Source organism: Oncorhynchus kisutch, linkage group LG23, assembly GCF_002021735.2.
Source record: "Oncorhynchus kisutch isolate 150728-3 linkage group LG23, Okis_V2, whole genome shotgun sequence".
Lineage (NCBI taxonomy): Eukaryota > Metazoa > Chordata > Actinopteri > Salmoniformes > Salmonidae > Oncorhynchus > Oncorhynchus kisutch.
In genome coordinates, this window is record NC_034196.2 from 13,406,232 (window position 1) to 13,425,648 (window position 19,417).

Consider the following 19,417-nt stretch of genomic DNA (forward strand, 5'->3'; position numbering starts at 1 on the left):
GATATATAGTGCCTTTACACCCCTTGACTTATTTCCACATTTTGAATTTAACATGGATTCAATTGAGTTGTCACTGGCCTACCCAAAATCCCCATAATGTTATAGTGGAATTATGTTGCTTGAAATTTTTCCAAAAAATAAAATATGAAAAGCTGAAATGTCTTGAGTCAATAAGTATTCAACCCCTTTGTTATGGAAAGCATACAATTCAGGAGTAAAAATATGCCTAACAATTAAAGTAATATGTTGCATGGATTCTATGTGCAATAACAGTGTTTAACATGAGTTTTGAATGTCTACTTCAAGCTCTGTATTCCACACATACAGATAATTGTAAGGTCCCACAGTCCTGCAGTGAATTTCAAACACAGATTCAACCACAAAAAACAGGGAGGTTTTCCAATGCCTCTCAAAGAATGGCACCTATTGGTAGATGGGTACAAATAAAAAAAATAGACATTGAATATCCCTTTGAGCATGTTGAATTGAATTATTACACTTTGGATGGTTTATCAATACAACCAGTCACAACAAGAAAACAAGTGCCCTTCTTAACTCAGTTGCCAGAGTGGAAGGAAACCTCTCAGGGATTTCACAATGAGGCCAATGGTGACTTTAAAACATTGTTTAATGGTTGTGATAGGAGAAAACTGAAGATGGATCAACAACATTTGAGTTACTCCACAATACTAACCTAATTGACAGAGTAAAGAAGGAAGCCTCTACAGAATACAAATATTCCAAACAATGCATCCTGTTTGCTTTAGCACTAAAGAAATACTGCAACAAATGTGGCAAAGCAATACACTTTTTGTCCTGAGTACAAAATGATGTTGGGGCAAATCCAATACAACACATTACTATGTACCATTCTCCATATGTTCAAGCATAGTGGTGGCTGCATCATGTTATGGGTATGCTTGTAATCTTTAATGAAGGGGGAGTTTTTCAGGATAAAAAAAAAATAATGCCACTAAGCACAAGCAAAATCCTAGTGTGAAAACCTGGTTCAGTCTGCTTTCCACCACACACTGGAAGAAGAATTCACCTTTCAGCAGGACAATAACCTAAAACACAAGGCTAAATCTGTACTGGAGTTGCTTACCAAGAACACAGTGAATGTTCATGAGTGTCCGAATAACATTTGACTTAAATCTACTCGAAAATGCATGGCAGGGCCTGAAAATGGTTGTCTGGCAATGATCAACAACCAATTTGAGAGAGCTTGAAGAGTTTTGAAAAGCAAAAATGGACAAATGTTGCACAATCCAGGTGTGGAAAGCTCTTAAGAGACTTACCCAGAAAGACACACATTGCTACCAAAGGTGCTTCTACTGACTCAGGTGTATGAATGTTTATGTAAATGAGATAGATTTGCAAACATTTCAAAAAACATGTTTTCACTTTGTCATTATGGGGTATTGTGTGTAGATGGATGAGAATTATATATTTTTTCATCCAACATGAATTCAGGCTGAAACACAACCAAATGTGGAATAAATCAAGGGGTATGAATACTTTCTGAAGGCATTATTATTCAATTTATTTTATAAAACAGAAAATTATGGTTTGGAGGAGTTTCTGCATGATTTATAACAAGACATTTTCTCGTGACATTTCATGGACGTTTTAAATCAGCAGCTACACATGGAGATCATTAGCCTAGTTGAAAAATCAATTTCAGGGATATATGCCCGCTGGCAGGTGAAAATATAATAACAAATTGACAGTACTCAGTAGGCCTAAGATCTTATGCATGATCTCCAGCCTTTCTATATAGGCTACCAGTAGGCCTATAAACCAAATGCATCACTGAGTACCTTCTGCTGACATGAGAGGAACCACTGTCTCTTTAAGAGAATGAAACTGTTGCAGGTTCTTGATGTGTCAACTTTAAATAAGATACATTACCAATATTAATGGCTACAGCCAAAGATATTAAGATCGTAAAATGCAGCTAGCATGAACCGGTAAAATATTGTTTAATTATAGGCTGAAATTAAGCAACTATATTTTGGCTATAGTTTAACATATTTCAAGCCTAATTGTTTGATTATAGGCCATCCCTGTGCACAGAAAGAAACAAACTACAAGTATAACTAATTCAATGATTACTGCAATAATCAGATATAAATAAAACAAACAAGTCCAAACCAATATAGGCCTAACAGTGTTTCATTTGTATTTGTATTCTAGTCTAAAAAAGACCGTTCTGCAGTTTGTACACCGTTTTGATGCTCGTGGGCTGAATCCCATGTAAATCGTACTGACATTGAGATGCAATTACTCTGGTAACCAAGCAACCAGAGTAAATGTATACACGTGACTAAATGTTCTCCTCCAAAAGTTTAATTAGTGACACCTTATAAATAAAGGATCATGTTATCACATATGTGTAAATGTAGTTCCTACAACAGAATTAATTGCACATTATTTATAAATACTCTCATATATTTAGCCCATGCAAAGATTGCTTACCTTTAGGATCCAGCTCCACGTGGATGATGTTGCCCATGACAGACGTGTTGTGTAGAGTCTGGACAGCATCCTTGGCTGCTTTTACAGTTCCAAAAATAACTTTAGCTATTCCTAAATGCTTTTTGTTCTTCGGATTGTAGAGAATTTCCACCTCTTCTATGTCTCCAAATTTCTTGCACATGTCAGTCAAAAAACCTTCTCTGATGTTATCATTCAGCCTGGCAAATGTCACCTCCTTGGGTGGAACACGGCCGATGTAACATTCGTCAATCTGGAGAAATAAAATAGTTGCATTACATTATGAATGTTACATTTATTTAGGCTACAGCATATGTATCCATTAGCCATTGAAACCTGAGTTACAGGCTTCAATGTTACAAACAAAAATAAAATGCATGTATATCTGATTAAATATCATCCTTTTAGGACAGCTGCAGTTCACATTTAAAAAAATAAAAATAATAACCACTATAGAATGGTGTTGACATAGGCTACAACATGTGTATTCTATAAAGGGACAGTAGCATGTGTTGCCTGCCTGGCGCGCTACATCCTAAATAAAAAAAACATGACACAATCAACATCAGCGAGGGGGTGTGTCTGCATACCTGTAACAGACCGAAAATGTCTAAATCATTGCACATTCGTTTAAGATCTTAGTGTTTAACTCATTAGCCTACCTTAAACTTTGGAACCGGCAGATCGGTCTCCTTGTACTTTGTCCAGAGACGACCGATTCTTGGGTCTCGGACGATATCGACGGGTGGCATCCCAGGGTTCTGTAGAATGAATGATAAAATGTAGCCTAACCATTCAAAGTTCTGACAAGCAGGAGTGTTATAACAGGCCGATTGCCGATCAATCAAGTTGATTGGATTTTTCTTTTGTTTTACATAAACCCTTGACTGCGTTTGTAGCGCCGGGATAGTGACACTTTTGATGCACTGTGTCAGGTGCAGAAAGTAACGTGTCCTGCCCACTAACAATGTACATTGTGTCAATCTTTGAGGCGAACACTATGCAACAATGTAGTGAAGGGGTTTCTCTTTTCTAATACGGATGTAACACTTACGGGCATGTTAAATGAAGTTCCATCGTAACGATACAGTTTGTGCGATCCCTTTTTCAACGCTGGGTCAATAATCAACTTGAAACATCTCCAATGGTGACTTCGTTTCTCTCCCGAACTGCAAACGGGATGGTGGTTGTCCATGCCGTTCGCCAAACCTGTGTAGAAATTTCAAGAAGATGAGAGCAACAGACTCACGCACGAACACTCGTTACATTGTAGCGATAGCCTACAGTAGTAGATGCTTGAATTTTCAAATACTGAGGAAGAAAATGGGGGTCAGAAGAGTATCCCAGTAACCGAAACAGACATTACAGAGGAAAGAAAAAAAAGAGCAGGCTTACTTGAACTCTGCTTTCTGCCATGGTCTTCGTTTAGCCTGTTTCTTTCCCCTGGCTTGGACATGATTTATCCGATCGAACGATATTTTAATAATCAAACGGCGAGATCGTTTACCTCCCACTGATTACACTACATGATTTAAAGGATACTGCCTCCTTTTTGCGAGCCAACACATATTGTGCCTCCAGTCTGGGGTTTCGGTCTCTCCCACAATACACCACTATTGAGCTTCCCTTCCCTCATACCATTCGCACTTTCGATTCCAGGTTCTTTACGTATGCGTATATTTTGGAATATTATGGGACAATTTTAAACACAAAATCACACTAATAAATCAAGATATGTATTCATTTTAATGCAAATATTAAAAGTAATTGTATAGTAACTATAGCTCGCACATTGGGCATGTAATAAGTGTTGAATCTACCGCCTACATTTACTCATACGGGAAACAAGATGGACATAGAAGGCAGACGCAAGTTCTGTCTAAGCACAGATCTAGGGTCAGTATTACGTTTTAATTCCTGCTTGAAAAGGTTAGACAAATTAATTTTAAAACCTGACCCTAGAGCTGTGTTAATGGTGCTTCTCATGAAAACGGTTGGGTCTGTTTACAATATATTACGTAAATAAAACATTACTCAAAAACAGTTTGCGACTGCAGACTAGGACTACATTATAACCTATGCACTTAGTCTGTAATACCCTTATAATATCCAAAAGCCAAATATGGGGAGATTTTAAAGTAACCATTTATCTCAGCCGACACGTTTTGCATTATTAATCTGTTCAATTGTCCTTTTGAGCTTTTGTGTTAAGTATGCTAAGGAGATGTACCATCCATTGCATGATATTTTGCAGTGCTTGGGCAATTGGCTGGTTAACAGTAGCAGTTCCACTGGCCAATCAGAGCGAAGCTCCATTTTAGCTTCTGCTATTAGAGGCACGGCTGAGGAATCCTTTAACAGTGAGCAGAGAGGGGGCTGAGCGCGCGCTCAGCAGCCATTTTCCTGAAATGGGACTCAATGGCCAATATGGGTTTCCTTTGTTCCAAAAGGGATCTTATACTTGATTTCCTCATCTCTTTATGGACTATGATAAATTACAATGATTCCTCATTGACAGGATTGAGAAGAAGGAAGATAAAATACTGGATGTTATCCCTTTGACATTTTTAACCTTTTTTTCTCCTCTGCTTGGAATCCATCTTTGTCCTAACTAGGTCATGGCACACCCATAAAAGTATTTGTGATTCTAAAGTAAAAAATAGTGAATAAACAGCTTGTAATTGCTATGAAGAGAAAAAGTATAATGACATTGTAATGGCATTTTTCACTGTAAATGGCCATGTATGATAGCATTTGTAAATGACATTTTATTAACTTTTGTACATTTTTAAATGTAGGAAATGTACAGTTACTGTTATTAAAATATCACAATTCTGTTTATTCATTGACTTCTATCATACATTGATCATTTATGAGTAATGGTGTCAGTAGAATTGCCACCTCTCTTCAATACATTAATTTGCATGCTGTTTTAACTATATCCATCAGAGGCTAAGTATATTTGCTGCTCTGTCAGCACAAAACAGGCCAGAGAGCAAATGGCCTTTCTCAAAAATGCTGAATCTGGAAGTTGGCTGTTTGTTCTCAGCTAACCCCCTTTTTCTACATTAAAGAGTGGTTGCTTCTCATCTTTCACATGGTAGGCTACAGCATCTAGTTACACAACAGATACCTTTAATGCCCTGAAAGTCAGTAAGTATTCTTCCTTCAAATGATGGCTCATGCACTAAATGTGTGAAATGATAAAGGTTCATAGTAAGGAGAAGGCTATAGGCCTACATTTTTGGGGGGACATTAGACAGAACGAATGTGAGGGTAACATTTACCTGACCTTGTTTCAAGGGCATATTTTTATTTCTGTAGAATTCCAGACTCAATCCTACTTATTAGTATCCCCGAAGGCTAAGCACATAGATACTGAATCCAACAGGAAGCAGATGAAAAATGAAACCAATGAAAATATTTACCTTAACATTGTGATGAAATACATTTATCAGGCCTAAATGCAGGGGGAAATGGAACGTTTTCAATCCCATCTTCGGATCCTCTAATATTGGCTTAAGGGAAGGGTGGGGATGCAACACCTAAAAAAAGGAAGAAAACAATTAGCCCAAAACTATTTCACTTGAAGCTTTTAACTTAGTCTTCACTGCCATTTGACCAACGAATAACAAATGCTGAAAATCTTCCATCAGCATCAGTGAGAGCAGTATGCAAACCAACTCCCCTCTCTCTTCCTGAAGACAGAATTGCAGTCAAATCCCTCACCCTCGAATTTGAAGATGTTAAAAGTGAAGCTACACGACATAACATAGTGCCATGGAAATCTTGTCATTTTAAAGGTAATGGATTTTGAGCTGTCTCAAAGCATAGGCTATAGTTCTAAACAACAATAATGGGAAAGTTGATTGTTTTAAGAAGCAGGTTCACCAAGGATGTATTTATCCAAGTTTATCTTAACAAGTATTATATTGAAATAAGTGAAATTATATTGTTGGAATTAAATACTAATCATACACTTACAGTTAATTAAACATGTAATCCAATAGAAAGATGTCTTATTGGGAGCACTGAAATGCTTTAAGGGGTCATTAATCTTGTAGACATCTCATTGCTCCCACTTGTCCAAAAACGACCTTTTTATATGTACTGTTGTTTAATGGCTTCTCTCTGCTGTTCTGTTCTCAATTTCAAAATGGCTTCTTCACAGACAAACGAGATCACTATGTGCTGGTTATGTTGCTGCGCCATTGCTGGGCGAAATAGTCAGTCGCAAAAAATAACTGAGTCTCCCACACAGGTCTCTGTTTGCTCACTGGAAATGTAGCATATCAGTGGTGCGCAAGAAATATGACTTCAACGGGTGTGTGTGTATCTGTGTGTAAAAGAGTGTAGGCTACAGCAGAATTCAAACGACAGAGCGGAGAAACATGGCACATTCAGTCTAGTTGCTGGTAGATCTAAACCGGTTTTGGCGAACGACAGTAATCTGAGAATCTGGCCGGTTGCCACGCGTCTGAGAGCACTGCACCCACACAGCCATATAAGGTCAGAAGAAACGATTTCGAACATAGTGCTGTATTTCGTTCAGGATACTCAAAGGGGATTTCAGACTTCTTCGTGCTCTCTCTATTTCCCCTTCAAGATAATGGTTCGATGTTGTATTTCGAGGTGTTGATCAGCTACTCAGAAGATGTTACATGTCAGACAAGCAAGATGTAATCCATCCTATAGGTAAAGCAGAACAATAGGAACAAAGCTGTGTGTGTGTGTGTGTGTGGTGAGGTTGTTTTCCTGAGTAAGGGTCTCCAGGTGTGCTCGTCTGGCTACAGTTGCTATGCGTACAGTAGTCTATGCCATGCATAATGCTGATCAATCTTAGTCTCTTGATCAACACAGCGGTTGAATAACCTCACTGTCAAAAACAGAGAACATAGTCTACATTTCGGAACTGTTTTAGAGTCAACTGTAGAGGAGCTGGGTTTTCCAGGAAGGGTTCAATACCCAATGCACAATTGCTGCGTAATTGGCCAAGGTTAAAAGGATCTTCGAACCATAAGGTCACGAGGCTAAACTAGCCTAAACCAGCCATCCAACGACGTGTTTACACCCTCTGAAAACAAAATTTATGCTTTGGGCATACCAGATACCAGCAATTGATGGGCCTTTCTCGTAGAGAATATAACATATAGAATATAACCATGCAGACCATTCCATTCGTTCCTCAGTGCTCAAATTATTGCAGGGCGTGTTTTTTACTATTATAGAAGCAACTAGAGTAGAAGGTAAAATGTAAAAAATAAATTATTGTTGGCTAAATGTCTTTCTCTGACCGGCAGATCTCTATTAAAAATCCGACTGAATCATAGTAACGTTTTTTTGTATGGCAAAACCGGACAGCTGTTTTGTGCAATGTTAGCATTACGTAAGCACAGAAGGAACACAAAAGCACACCCAGGGGGGGAAGGGAATGGGCCTCTTGTGCAGAAGACCAACGACTGCTCGCAGTACAGTAGGCTACACTATTTCTCTTTGCACATTCGTAAATACAGAGCCTAATACTCGGACCGTTGCACGTCAAGCTGTTCAATGCAGGCAAGATGGCTATCTATTTAGGCCTTTATGGCAACCTGTTAATAGTTCAAATGATAGCATAACTCAATTCATGTTTATATATTTGGGGGATAATGTTGCATTCGATAGTTGTATAAAATGTTTTGGAATGTATTTGGAGAGCTGGACACAGGTTACTGCACCATTTTTTTGCATTTCATTTAGAATAACACATTTAAATGTATTCAACCAGCATTCATCGCCTGGAGCCTATAGACAAAATAAAATTGTCTTCAAAATAAATAGACCCATGGTAATTTAGATAATTTGCCAAATGACTAAACACTGTTAAAAGTTACAAAATGTATATTTACCGTTATAAACGTTTAACATAGACTATACATTCAACACGTACATTTTTCGAATCACATTTTGACCATTCTAATCTGGATTGCAGTCCCACAGAAATATAATCGATTATAGGGAGGAGGGTTTTACAATGATCAAATTGGGCTACTCCGGTTGATTTATGTTGCGTGCACGATGGTATTTTAGCTCATAAAGTGTGTTAATTCAGTAGGCCTATGTCACAGGAAAATAAAGATAGAATCGTAAGATTTAAACACAAATGCTGCTTAAAAAATGTATTCGCCTACAACACTATCCAAATCCAAATGAATCCCATGGATCGTTTTGATTTGGATAGTGTTGGAGGCGAATACATTATGTGGAGTCTGTCAAGATTTCCTCGAGTTTGGCCTCGACTCCAGCGTCACCATTTGCGCACAGTACGAAATGGACAGAAGAGAGAGAGCGGCCATTTTAGTACCGCTAGTCAAAACTATATTTTACTCCAATTTAATGCGGTTTTTGAATGTTTATGCATGTGTTTAAACATAGGGCCTACATTATTCATATGCGTTCACTCTCTTTTCTGAATAGTCTTTTCCCTGCTCCATGACCGCTTGAGAGCATAGGAGTGTTTATAGGCCTAGCCCTTCAAAAGGGCAGCTGCCTGTTCTCCAAAGGGCTGAAATAAATCTTAAGAGAAATTGATTAACTGTTATTGGTGCAATAATAACAGAATATAGCCAACGTTATTATTCATATAACATATCACTTCACATAAATCCCACAATTTAGATTAGAAAAACATGACAAAATCCACTGATACAAATGTAGATATTGTGTGTATATTGAAATTGCCTTTATTTTTCTTTGGGTCTATTTATTTTGCCACAAACTATGCTATCTAAACCAAATATATCTCTCCTTATTGTTTTTCACACACATACTGCATGTCAGAAGCCAAAATGAAATATCCCTTTTGGTGGCATTCCTGTAGGTGGCAATGAAGCACTAGGTTGAAAAGAGTTACATAAAAGTATGCATTTAAACATTAAAAAAAATGTTTAACAGTTTACCCAATGGTCTTTCAAATGTACTTTATCTTATAAAATGTTAATCAAAATATCATGTTACTTTTGTAAGAAATTGTTTAAAAAATATAATTTTGAATTGTAAATAAATCTAAATCAATAAGATGTCTGTCTTGTGTTGTCTTTGCACTTTTGAAATTGTTGGTGGTTTAAAATACTGACATCTGTCAAAATGAAGAAGACATCTCAGAGATGATGATTTCTTAAAGAAAATTGCATCTTTACACTAAGAAAAAAGTATCTTTAGTACTAAACTGCCAACTTACATTTATTGTGGTTTAGTGGTCACATTTCCAGTATAATTTCAGAGGCCCAGTGAAGGCACACAGGATGACATAGAATAGCCTTTTCATCCATAGTGGTTATATCCCTAACTCTAAGTAAAGTAAGAGAGCTCCAGATTTCAAGGTGGCACAGATCAAGTTAAAGGTTACTAGGCCTGTGTGATCCCTGACCCCATCTAACCCCACTCTTCATCAGAGTCCTTGCAATAATAGCCCTCTATATCACATAGCACCAATACATCTCAGATGCCACTGATCATTATTGATTTCTTCTCTGAGAGGGAGGAGGAGGGCACAGAGGAGAGTGAACTACTCAGAACTTTGCTGAAGCACACTCAATACACCTTTTAAAATATAGACAATGCCTCTGTGTGAGCCTCAGCCCCACCTAGTGATGTTAAGGGACAGGCCAGATGACTACAGAGCGGGAAGGTGAGAGAGCACTGCTGTTGACTATTGCATGACAGCTCTTACCACAGAGACTCTTCCGGTGAACAAATTGATGTGGGTGAGAAGTGTTTGGACAGGAACAAGAAGTGGTGAGCAGAGCAGAGGGAAAGACCTGGTTAAGATGAGCCTGAACTTTGTTTCTTCCTTTCCCGTTTTTACTCACTTATTCTTCTCACTTAGCCAAGCTCTGTTTCTTTAAATTAACTTATCGTGCAACACTGACATGTGTTTAGACTCAGTTTGGAGGAACTGACATTACCCTGACTTCTGTCTGACGGCGACCTGTTGGACCGTACAGAAGAGATATGACACAGAAAGGTACTATGACAAGCAATGGCACCGCTAAGAAGGGAGAAGAGCTCAAAATTGTTATTGTGGGTGATGGGGGTTGTGGGAAAACATCCCTTCTAATGGTCTATGCTAAAGGAGACTTTCCAGAGGTAAGGACAGCATGGCATCTCTTTAAATATAAGAGTATAAGAAGGTAAATGTGTTTGAATTTTATTGTTTAGATTAAGATAATCACCCTTTAAAAATATATTGAATTATGCAGTCATGATTCATTTGTGCCCTGTTGACGGTGTCATCACCAAGCCAAACTCAAGAGGTTGGCTGTGAAACCAAAATGTTATGAGTAGCCTAATGATTATCTCCACTTCTCTATCATGAAATTAATATAAAAGTACATTGTTTAAATATTTCATCTTACTAAAATGTCTTAATACAAATAAAACAATTATTCTATTGACATCTCCATTATTTAATTTTGGTCAGCAGATTTATGTTAAGTTCATTATACAAGTTCAGACTGAAGTGTGTGTAATGACAAAGGTCCAGCATAAACATGAACCTTTCAAATCATGAAGGCAAATCTATTCATTTTACACTGCATTAACACTCCTTAACAAAATCATGGTATTTGAGAACAGAAAAATAACACTATTCTAAATATAGGCTTCCATCTCCAAAGATAATGTTGTTACATAATTAGGGTATTGTCCTAGACAGATTTTGAATACATGTAGTGTTCTATGGCACTGTATCCAGTTTTGGTTCTATTATGTCTCAATTATGTGCTTTAATATTATCCCATGGAGGATATGCAAAAGATTTGAAATACGGAATTTCTTTCTCCCTTTGTCATTTCTGTTTAACAGAAGTATGCCCCGTCTGTGTTTGAGAAATATGTCACCACAGTCAAGTATGGAGGGAAAGAGATTAGACTCAACCTCTATGACACAGCTGGTAAGTATTATTAAGTATCTATATATCTACAAGAGTGTTACGTTTCTGCACGTGGGCAGATATGCAGGGTGTGAATGTGGAGTCACCTTGCCTGTCCCGTTTGAGCAGAGGTATTCTGATAGCAGATCTTTGATCAGCTAGGTGGAACATAAAGCTAGAGAAGGATAGAATTGTGTCAGACGTCAATGCATTCAAAACAATGGGTTCAAAACAGAGATTCTGAAAGGGTTTCAATTAGAAACTAATATAGCCACCCGTTAGCAGTAAAAACTAACATTGGACTAGGACGAGCACTGAACATGTCTAATGCCTTTCTCTGATTGGCTCATTTTTCCCGAACAAGGTGTTGTGTTGAAATGTCATAATGGATTATTGTAGAATACTGTCTGACTTTGTAGTTAATGAAACATTTTTGGTAAACTATGAGTATGACACGACATCTCACTGAGCATTTACACCTTGCCCTCCTGCAGCACTGATAAGCAGCCGTTTTGTAGAAAGCTGTTGTGACAGGATGTGGCCTAGGCTCATCTATAGACAGAAATGCTGTTTCTATCTGTGTTTGTCATCTGACTGGTCTTTGAAACTTTTAACTAGACATTGTCAACGAAACCTCAGATTATCAGCTGAAATGGCTAGACATTGATTTGAAAATCTTTGTTTTATTGTTACTTACTTGCAAAGTAGTTTCAAAATAATGCCTTACTCTGTTGAAAAGTTTTTTATTTGATTAGGATCATGTCAAACTTGATTTCTAGTCTTTCAGCTCCTTGTTATGGATTTTGGGTTTTTATCCAGACTCGTAGGATACTTGGCTTCCTGAGAAATTAGTTTCAGAAATGACTTTATACTTGTTCTCTATCAATAATGGATATTCAACTCCCCTCTAGATATGCACATGACACGTATTGACTAATAAGTGGCAGAATGATCTACTTAGGTTGTTCCTGGAACATAGTATCACGTCCCAGCACATTGTTTACTGTGAGTCATCACCCCTGCACCAGCCACTTTATTTTACAGGAAATGGAAGTTGAAGCCAGGATGTGGTTTTATAACTCACCCCCAGCATGGTTCTGTATCAACTTGTTCCATACTAGAGTTTCTTTTTTTAGCTAAAAGTGGAACATTTTAATTTGACATACTTTTAACATTGTTATTTTATGAATGTGCCATTATTTTTCATTCTTGGACTGCAAGGTTAAGCCCAATGGATCAGATCCTTGTTTGCCATTGTCTCTATTTTCTTTAAAAAATGTCATCAAACACTTGATATTTCTGTGTACCTTTTTCAGGCCAAGATGACTACGATCGTTTGAGGCCACTCTCCTATCAGAATGCCAACCTGGTGTTAGTCTGTTATGACGTAACCAACCCCACCAGTTTTGAAAATGTCTTAATCAAAGTAAGCTCACTGACCATGAATCATCAACGATATTCCATTATGCAGTGACAGCCAATGACATTCATATTCTGCCCAACAATATCCAACGCTAATGCAGCTCACCACAGAGTGAATTGGACAGGCCGGTGTGTTTTGCTAGGATCCCAGTACAGTGCATAATGAACCTAACATTAACTGAGTGTGGTTTGGTAAACAAAACCAACATTAGTCACTACAGAGAGGTGGAAAAGGATTGTGTGAGTTCACCTCTTATCAGTGGTTAGACGTCATGTCTAGGTATGAATTTAGTTTGATGAATGATTGTAAATGATTGACTTTGATATAGTGGTGTACTTTCTTTTGACTCCCCTCGCTACATGTGAATCAACCACAGCACAAACTGGGACTGTGCTGGAAGCCTCCCTCAATGAACAGGGAAATGTCAATACAGAGCCATGAATGCAAACAGTGTGATAAAGACATGGGGAATGCAGTCAGAGTGAGACGTACGTGTAAAACACTACAGCAAGGGAGGGGGGTGGTAAACACAAAAGAAAACACACCTATTTGTAGAACCGATACCTGGGTGTGTGACGCAATGGGCGTAGAGCCAAACCAAACAACCTGTCTATGGAGTGTTTTTTGCAATCCCAATGTGGTATTTTGACCACCTTCCTTCCTACCTTGACCTCTGACCCCTATTTTAACTTTTGTGATCTGCTGACTCACACAGTGGTACCCGGAAGTGAACCACTTCTGTCGCGATGTTCCTGTCATTCTGATTGGCTGTAAGACTGACCTGAGAAAGGATAAGGAATGTACCAGAAGGCTCAAAGCCATGGACCAGGCTCCCATTACTTACACACAGGTGAGGATCAACCTGTCCTCCTGATGAAAGGGTTTATACACATAACTTAAGGTGTGCAGCTTTGACTTTAACCATTTCATTTGAATTATGGATGATGGCCTTCAATTGCTTCTCAAATGTTTGATCCTAGTCCACCTGATTTGCCCTGTGTGTCAGTTTCCAATTCTGATCCAGTACTCCCCTGTCTTCCAATGAATACTCTTTGTTTGGTTTCACAGGGTGAGGAGACCAGGCGGCACATGAGTGCTGAGCTTTATCTGGAGTGTTCAGCCAAATATCGTGAAAACGTGGAGGACATTTTCAGAGAGGCCACTAAAAAAGCCCTGGCATCCTGCCGCAGAGCAAAACACCGTACAAGGAAGAGGCATTGTGTCGTCCTGTGACCTCTTAGTGAAAGGACAGAGGCTTGAAGTCAATTGACACAACAGGACACCCTGTCCCCTGGTCTTACATGTCAAATCTACACCATCTGCTGCTTGTCTATTATAAACAACTGCTTGCCACATCCTGGGTCAACTTAATTCAATTTCATCAAGAGCCTGTCTGGAGACACCATCCCCAGCCAACTCATGCCCTTGGAATCTGGACAATGATATTCAACACTGAACTAATGTCTGCTAGGGTCGAGATGGTAATCCTGCTAGTTCTGTGGGCGCAAGGTCTATCCTGGGATTCCAGAGTGGTTTTGTCTCCACGTTAGGCCAAAGTATAAGTGGGAATATGATAAAGTAGATTGAGATTGTGTACCATAGAATTGAGTCAAATATCCTTTTTTTATCAGTGACTGAATTGCTATTTTTACTTTTATAAATAATTTGTTGTACCCATTGCTGGTCTGTGATATATTAGTTTATTTTTAACCAGTTAAATGTAATATCAAAATGTAGATTTCTGCCTGAATAGACATAGCAAAAGTAATTATTTGTCATGAGAGGGCCATAAACAATACCAAGTAGTGCTTATACTGCCAGAAAGATTCAAATCTCAAAAGTGGATGAATAGGGCTGGAAATGGTTGATATGCTTTCTAAATATAATAACAATCAAATTATAACTTACTATGTAACTTACTAACTTACTATAATATTTCACCTTCTAAATAGAAAATAAATATGATCATACAGTTGAAGTCAGAAGTTTACATACACCTTAGCCAAATACATTTAAACTCAGTTTTTCACAATTCCTGACATTTAATCCTAGTAAAAAATCCCTGTTTTAGCTCAGTTAGGATCACCACTTTATTTTAAGAATGTGAAATGTCAGAATAATTGTTGAGAGAATGATTTATTTCAGCTTTTATTTCTTTCATCAAATTCCCAATGGGTCAGAAGTTTACATACACTCAATTAGTATTTGGTAGTATTGCCTTTAAATTGTTTGACTTTGATTCAGGTAGCCTTCCACAAGCTTCCCACAATAAGTTGGGTGAATTTTGGCCCATTCCTTCTGACAGAGCTGGTGTAACTGAGTCAGTTTTGTAGGCCTCCTTGCTCGCACACGCGTTTTCAGTTCTGCCGAAACATTTGTATAGAATTGAGGTCAGGGCTTTGTGATGGCCACTCCAATACCTTGACTTTGTTGTCCTTAAGCCATTTTGCCACAACTTTGTAAGTATGCTTGGGGTCGTTGTCCATTTGGAAGACCCATTTGTGACCAAGCTTTAACTTCCTGACTGATGTCCTGAGATGTTGCCACAATATATCCACATAATTTTCCTCCCTCATGATGCCATCTATTTTGTGAAGTGCACCAGTCCCTCCTGCAGCAAAGCACCCCCACAACATGATGCTGCAACCCCCGTGCTTCACGGTTGGGATGGTGTTCTTTGGCTTGCAAGCTTCCCCCTTTTTCCTCCAAACATAACGATGGTCATTATGGCCAAACAGTTTTATTTTGTTTCATCAGACCAGAGGATATTTCTGAAAAAAGTACAATCTTTGTCCCCATGTGCAGTTGCAAACTAGTCTGGCTTTTTTTTAATGGCGGTTTAGGCTTCTACCTTGCTGAGCGGCCTTTCAGGTTATGTCGATATAGGACTCGTTTTACTGTGGATATAGATACTTTTGTACCTGTTTCCTCCAGCATCTTCACAAGGTCCTTGGCTGTTGTTCTGGGATTGATTTGCACTTTTCGCACCAAAGTACGTTCATCTCTAGGAGACAGAACGCATATCCTTCCTGAGCGGTATGACAGCTGAGTGATCCCATGGTGTTTATACTTGCGTATTGTTTGTACAGATGAACGTGGTACCTTCAGGCATTTGGAAATTGAACCAGACTTGTGGAGGTCTACAATTTTTTGTAGACTCGGCTAATTTTTAGATTTTCCCATGATGTCAAGCAAAGAGGCACTGAGTTTGAAGGTAGGCCTTAAAATACATCCACAGGTACACCTCCAATTGTTTCAAATGATGTCAATTAGCCTATCAGAAGCTTCTAAAGCCATGACATAATTTTCTGGAATTTTCCAAGCTGTTTAAAGGCACAGTCAACTTAGTGCATGTAAACTTCTGACCCACTGGAATTGTGTTACAGTGAATTGTAAGTGAAATAATCTGTCTGTAAACAGATTACTTTGTGTCATGCACAAAGTAGATGTCCTAATCGACTTGCCAAAACTATAGTTTCTTAACAAGAAATGTGTGGAGTGGTTAAAAAATGAGTTTTAATGACTCCAACCTAAGTGTATGTAAACTTCCGACTTCAACTGTACTTAGTGGCAGTACAAAATTGGTACCATTTCTGCCCAGAGACGCCATTCAAATGCCTGCTAACTCGTTACAACTTCAGCTTTAAGCACAAAGTGATTTAGTCCCCCTGTGACCAAGAAAAAGTGCTCTTGTTTGAATTCTACGTTTTTTCATGTTGGTCTCTAAATCCATCTGAGAACATCACAGCAAGATGACACTGCTTTTGCCGCAGTTGCTTTCCCATCTCATATGCCATATTGTGAGCTGAGCTGCGAGGTTCACAGGCAGAGGAAATCGATCCCTTGTCTGGATAGGCCAGAAAATGTGATGTGTGCTCTCTATGCAAATGAGGTGTCAGATTACACCTACTGCATCTCAGCCATAGAATTTGAATTTAATAGGATCTCTATGATCTCATCATTGGCTTACATGAACACGTCAATTCTGCCTGTACATGTTGCACAGTTCAGAGCGCCCGTACACACACGTCAGTCGGAACCGGTCCAAGAACTGCTCATAGTCCCCTAAATAGGGGACTTAACATTTAAACTTGTCTCAACCATCATTGAGAGGTTGAATGTCATTTTCTTTAGCAATTCAATTTCTAGGAAGAGCTTGGTTCTACTGATCACTTTATCACCTGGCAAGATTTGTTTCACGAAGTCATCTATAAATAAATACCCACTCAAGGAATAGTTTGCCCATTACACAGTGGTGGAAGAAGTACCCAGTTGTCATACTTCAGTAAAAGTAAAAAATACCCAAACAGAAAATGACTCAAGTAAAAATGGAAGTCACCCAGTAAAATACTACTTGAGTTAGTCTAAAAGCATTTGTTTTTAAATATATTTACAGTACCAGTCAAAAATGTATGTTTTTTTTTCTATATTTGTACTATTTCTACATTGTAGAACAATAGTGAAGACATCAAAACTATGAAGTAACACATGGAATTATGTAGTCACCAAAAAAAGTGTTAAACAAAATCAAAATACATTTTCGAATCTTCAAAGGTGCCACCCTTTGCCTTGATGACAGCTTTGTACACTCTTGGCATTCTCTCAACCAGCTTCACCTGGAATGCTTTTCCACCAGTAATGATGGACTGTTGTTTCTCTTTGCTTATTTGAACTGTTCTTGCCATAATCTGGACTTGGTCTTTTACCAAATAGGGCTTTCATCTGTATACCACCCGTACCTTGTCACTACACAACTGATTGGCTCAAACGCATTAAGAAGGAAAGAAATTCCAAAAATGTCACACCTGTTAATTGAAATGCATTCTAGGTAACTACCTCAAAGTTGGTTGAGAGAATGCCAAGAGTGTGCAAAGCTGTCAAGGCAAAGGGTGACTAATTTGAAGAATCTCAAATATAAAATATATTTCGATTTTTTAAAACATTTTTTTGGTTACTACATGATTCCATCTATTATTTCATAGTTTTGATGTCTTCACTATTATTCTACAATGTAGAAAAGAGTAAAAAGAAACCTTAATGAGTAGATGTCCAAACTTTTGACTGGTACTGTTAAGTATCAAAAATAAACATATAAATCACTTCACATTCCTTGTAATAAATAATCAAACCAGATAGCATGGTTTTCTTTTTTTATTTAAAAGATAGCCAGGGGCACACTCCTACACTAAGACAATTTACAAACAAAACACATGTTCGGTGAGCCCACCAGATCAGAGGCAGTGGGGATGACCAGGGGTATTTTTAAAGAAAAACAAACTAGGCAAGTCAGTTAAGAACAAATTCTTATTTACAATGACGGCCTACACTTGATAAGTGTGAATTTGAACATTTTCCTGTCCTGCTAAGCATTTGAAATGTAACAAGTACTTTGGATGTCGGAACAATTACATTATTTTCTTTCATAATGTAGTGGAGTAGAAGTAGTCAAACATAAATGGTAAAGTAGAGATACTCCAAAAAAAACGACTTAAGTAGTACTTTAAAGTATTTTTACTAGAGTACTTTACACCACTGCCATTACACATGTTCATGTAAGCGACTTACCCTTTCTGCAGAGGATGATAAAGTAGACTGCACCTTTTACATTGCCAGGACAATTTACAACCATTTACTATTGTGGTTGAAAGCTGATAGACATCAGTTCCTTTCAGAGCTGGAGTCTGGACAAATATCTATTGCAGTTTTCTAAAGTTTAATGACAGTGCCCACTAGTGGTGGTTGCTATGAAAAATCACTGACATAGCAATGTCCTACAGTAGTACTGTAGATAGGCAACTGAAAAAAATGTGAAAGCTGATGTATATATATATTTCTTTGCTAAGCAATTACATTTGACTTATCAATTAATATTTGCTAGTTCCAAAACACAGGGCCTTATATCAATGTAAATAAATGCCTCTCAGATAACATCCTGTAATCAGAGACAGAATCAATGAAATCACTCTCTTGTTACAGTGATACGTTTAGGCACAAGGTACAGTCTTATGATGGGACAATCCATGACATGAAACCAATACCACAACATATGAGGAAATAGGTGCTGTTGTGTAGTGCGTTGCGGCAGTTTTGATGTTACAAACAGAATGTAACATTTTGGACTAATGGTCAGTAACAGGCTTTTGCCGACAAGTATAACAAAAAGAGTGGCTCCCTTCAAGCGTAGAATGGATTTCTTCTTCTTTACGGAATCAAGACTAATATCCAAGACCTTAGATTTTCTCAATAACAAAACAATCGATTCCAAATGGAACAAAAATCAAGTAAGAGAGAAGGCATTAGAGAGCGCTGTCACTAAGTACCAAGTTGTTCAGATCTAATACTACAGTTCAAAATTAAAGGACACTGAAAAGGGATACACAAGCTCATGAGATTTTGCCTTAGTTCAGAGTTGATGCGTTACAATACATACGGTATGTCAGCAGAGTTATAGAACTTGATCACGCCAGCACATTTGTACTGAAGACATTATTCCCAATCATTTGCTCAAAGTACCAGTGCTCATAGCAGCAATTGGTTTAAAGTAGACACTTACAGCATAATGTGACAAAGGTGAACTCAAAACAACC

General features: G+C 38.0%; 2 protein-coding genes across 3 annotated transcripts in view; one reads left to right on the forward strand and one right to left on the reverse strand.

The window, feature by feature from the left end:
• The window catches only part of setd1ba (SET domain containing 1B, histone lysine methyltransferase a), a 27,126-nt gene extending 17,578 nt beyond the window's left edge, over window positions 1-9,548 (reverse strand). The window contains exons 1-5 of one of the 2 annotated variants that reach the window (XM_020457827.2): window positions 6,481-9,548; window positions 5,925-6,041; window positions 3,551-3,705; window positions 3,159-3,257; window positions 2,479-2,749 (exon numbers count right to left, since the gene is read on the reverse strand). In XM_020457827.2, coding sequence (XP_020313416.1) covers window positions 2,479-2,749; window positions 3,159-3,257; window positions 3,551-3,691 — 511 coding nt within the window. In that variant the 5' untranslated portion in view covers window positions 3,692-3,705; window positions 5,925-6,041; window positions 6,481-9,548. Of the gene's footprint in view, window positions 1-2,478; window positions 2,750-3,158; window positions 3,258-3,550; window positions 3,706-3,891; window positions 5,872-5,924; window positions 6,042-6,480 lie in introns of those variants that run through there. The other variant, XM_020457826.2, reaches the window with a different exon arrangement.
• Window positions 9,549-10,112: 564 nt separating this feature from the next.
• On the forward strand, window positions 10,113-14,509 carry LOC109868352 (rho-related GTP-binding protein RhoF-like). The gene is made up of 5 exons (XM_020457824.2): window positions 10,113-10,623; window positions 11,341-11,428; window positions 12,724-12,833; window positions 13,546-13,680; window positions 13,899-14,509. Exons 1-5 carry the CDS (start codon window positions 10,489-10,491, stop codon window positions 14,061-14,063), a joined length of 633 nt encoding a protein of 210 aa, XP_020313413.1. The 5' UTR covers window positions 10,113-10,488; the 3' UTR covers window positions 14,064-14,509.
• The last annotated feature ends 4,908 nt before the right edge of the window (window positions 14,510-19,417 follow it).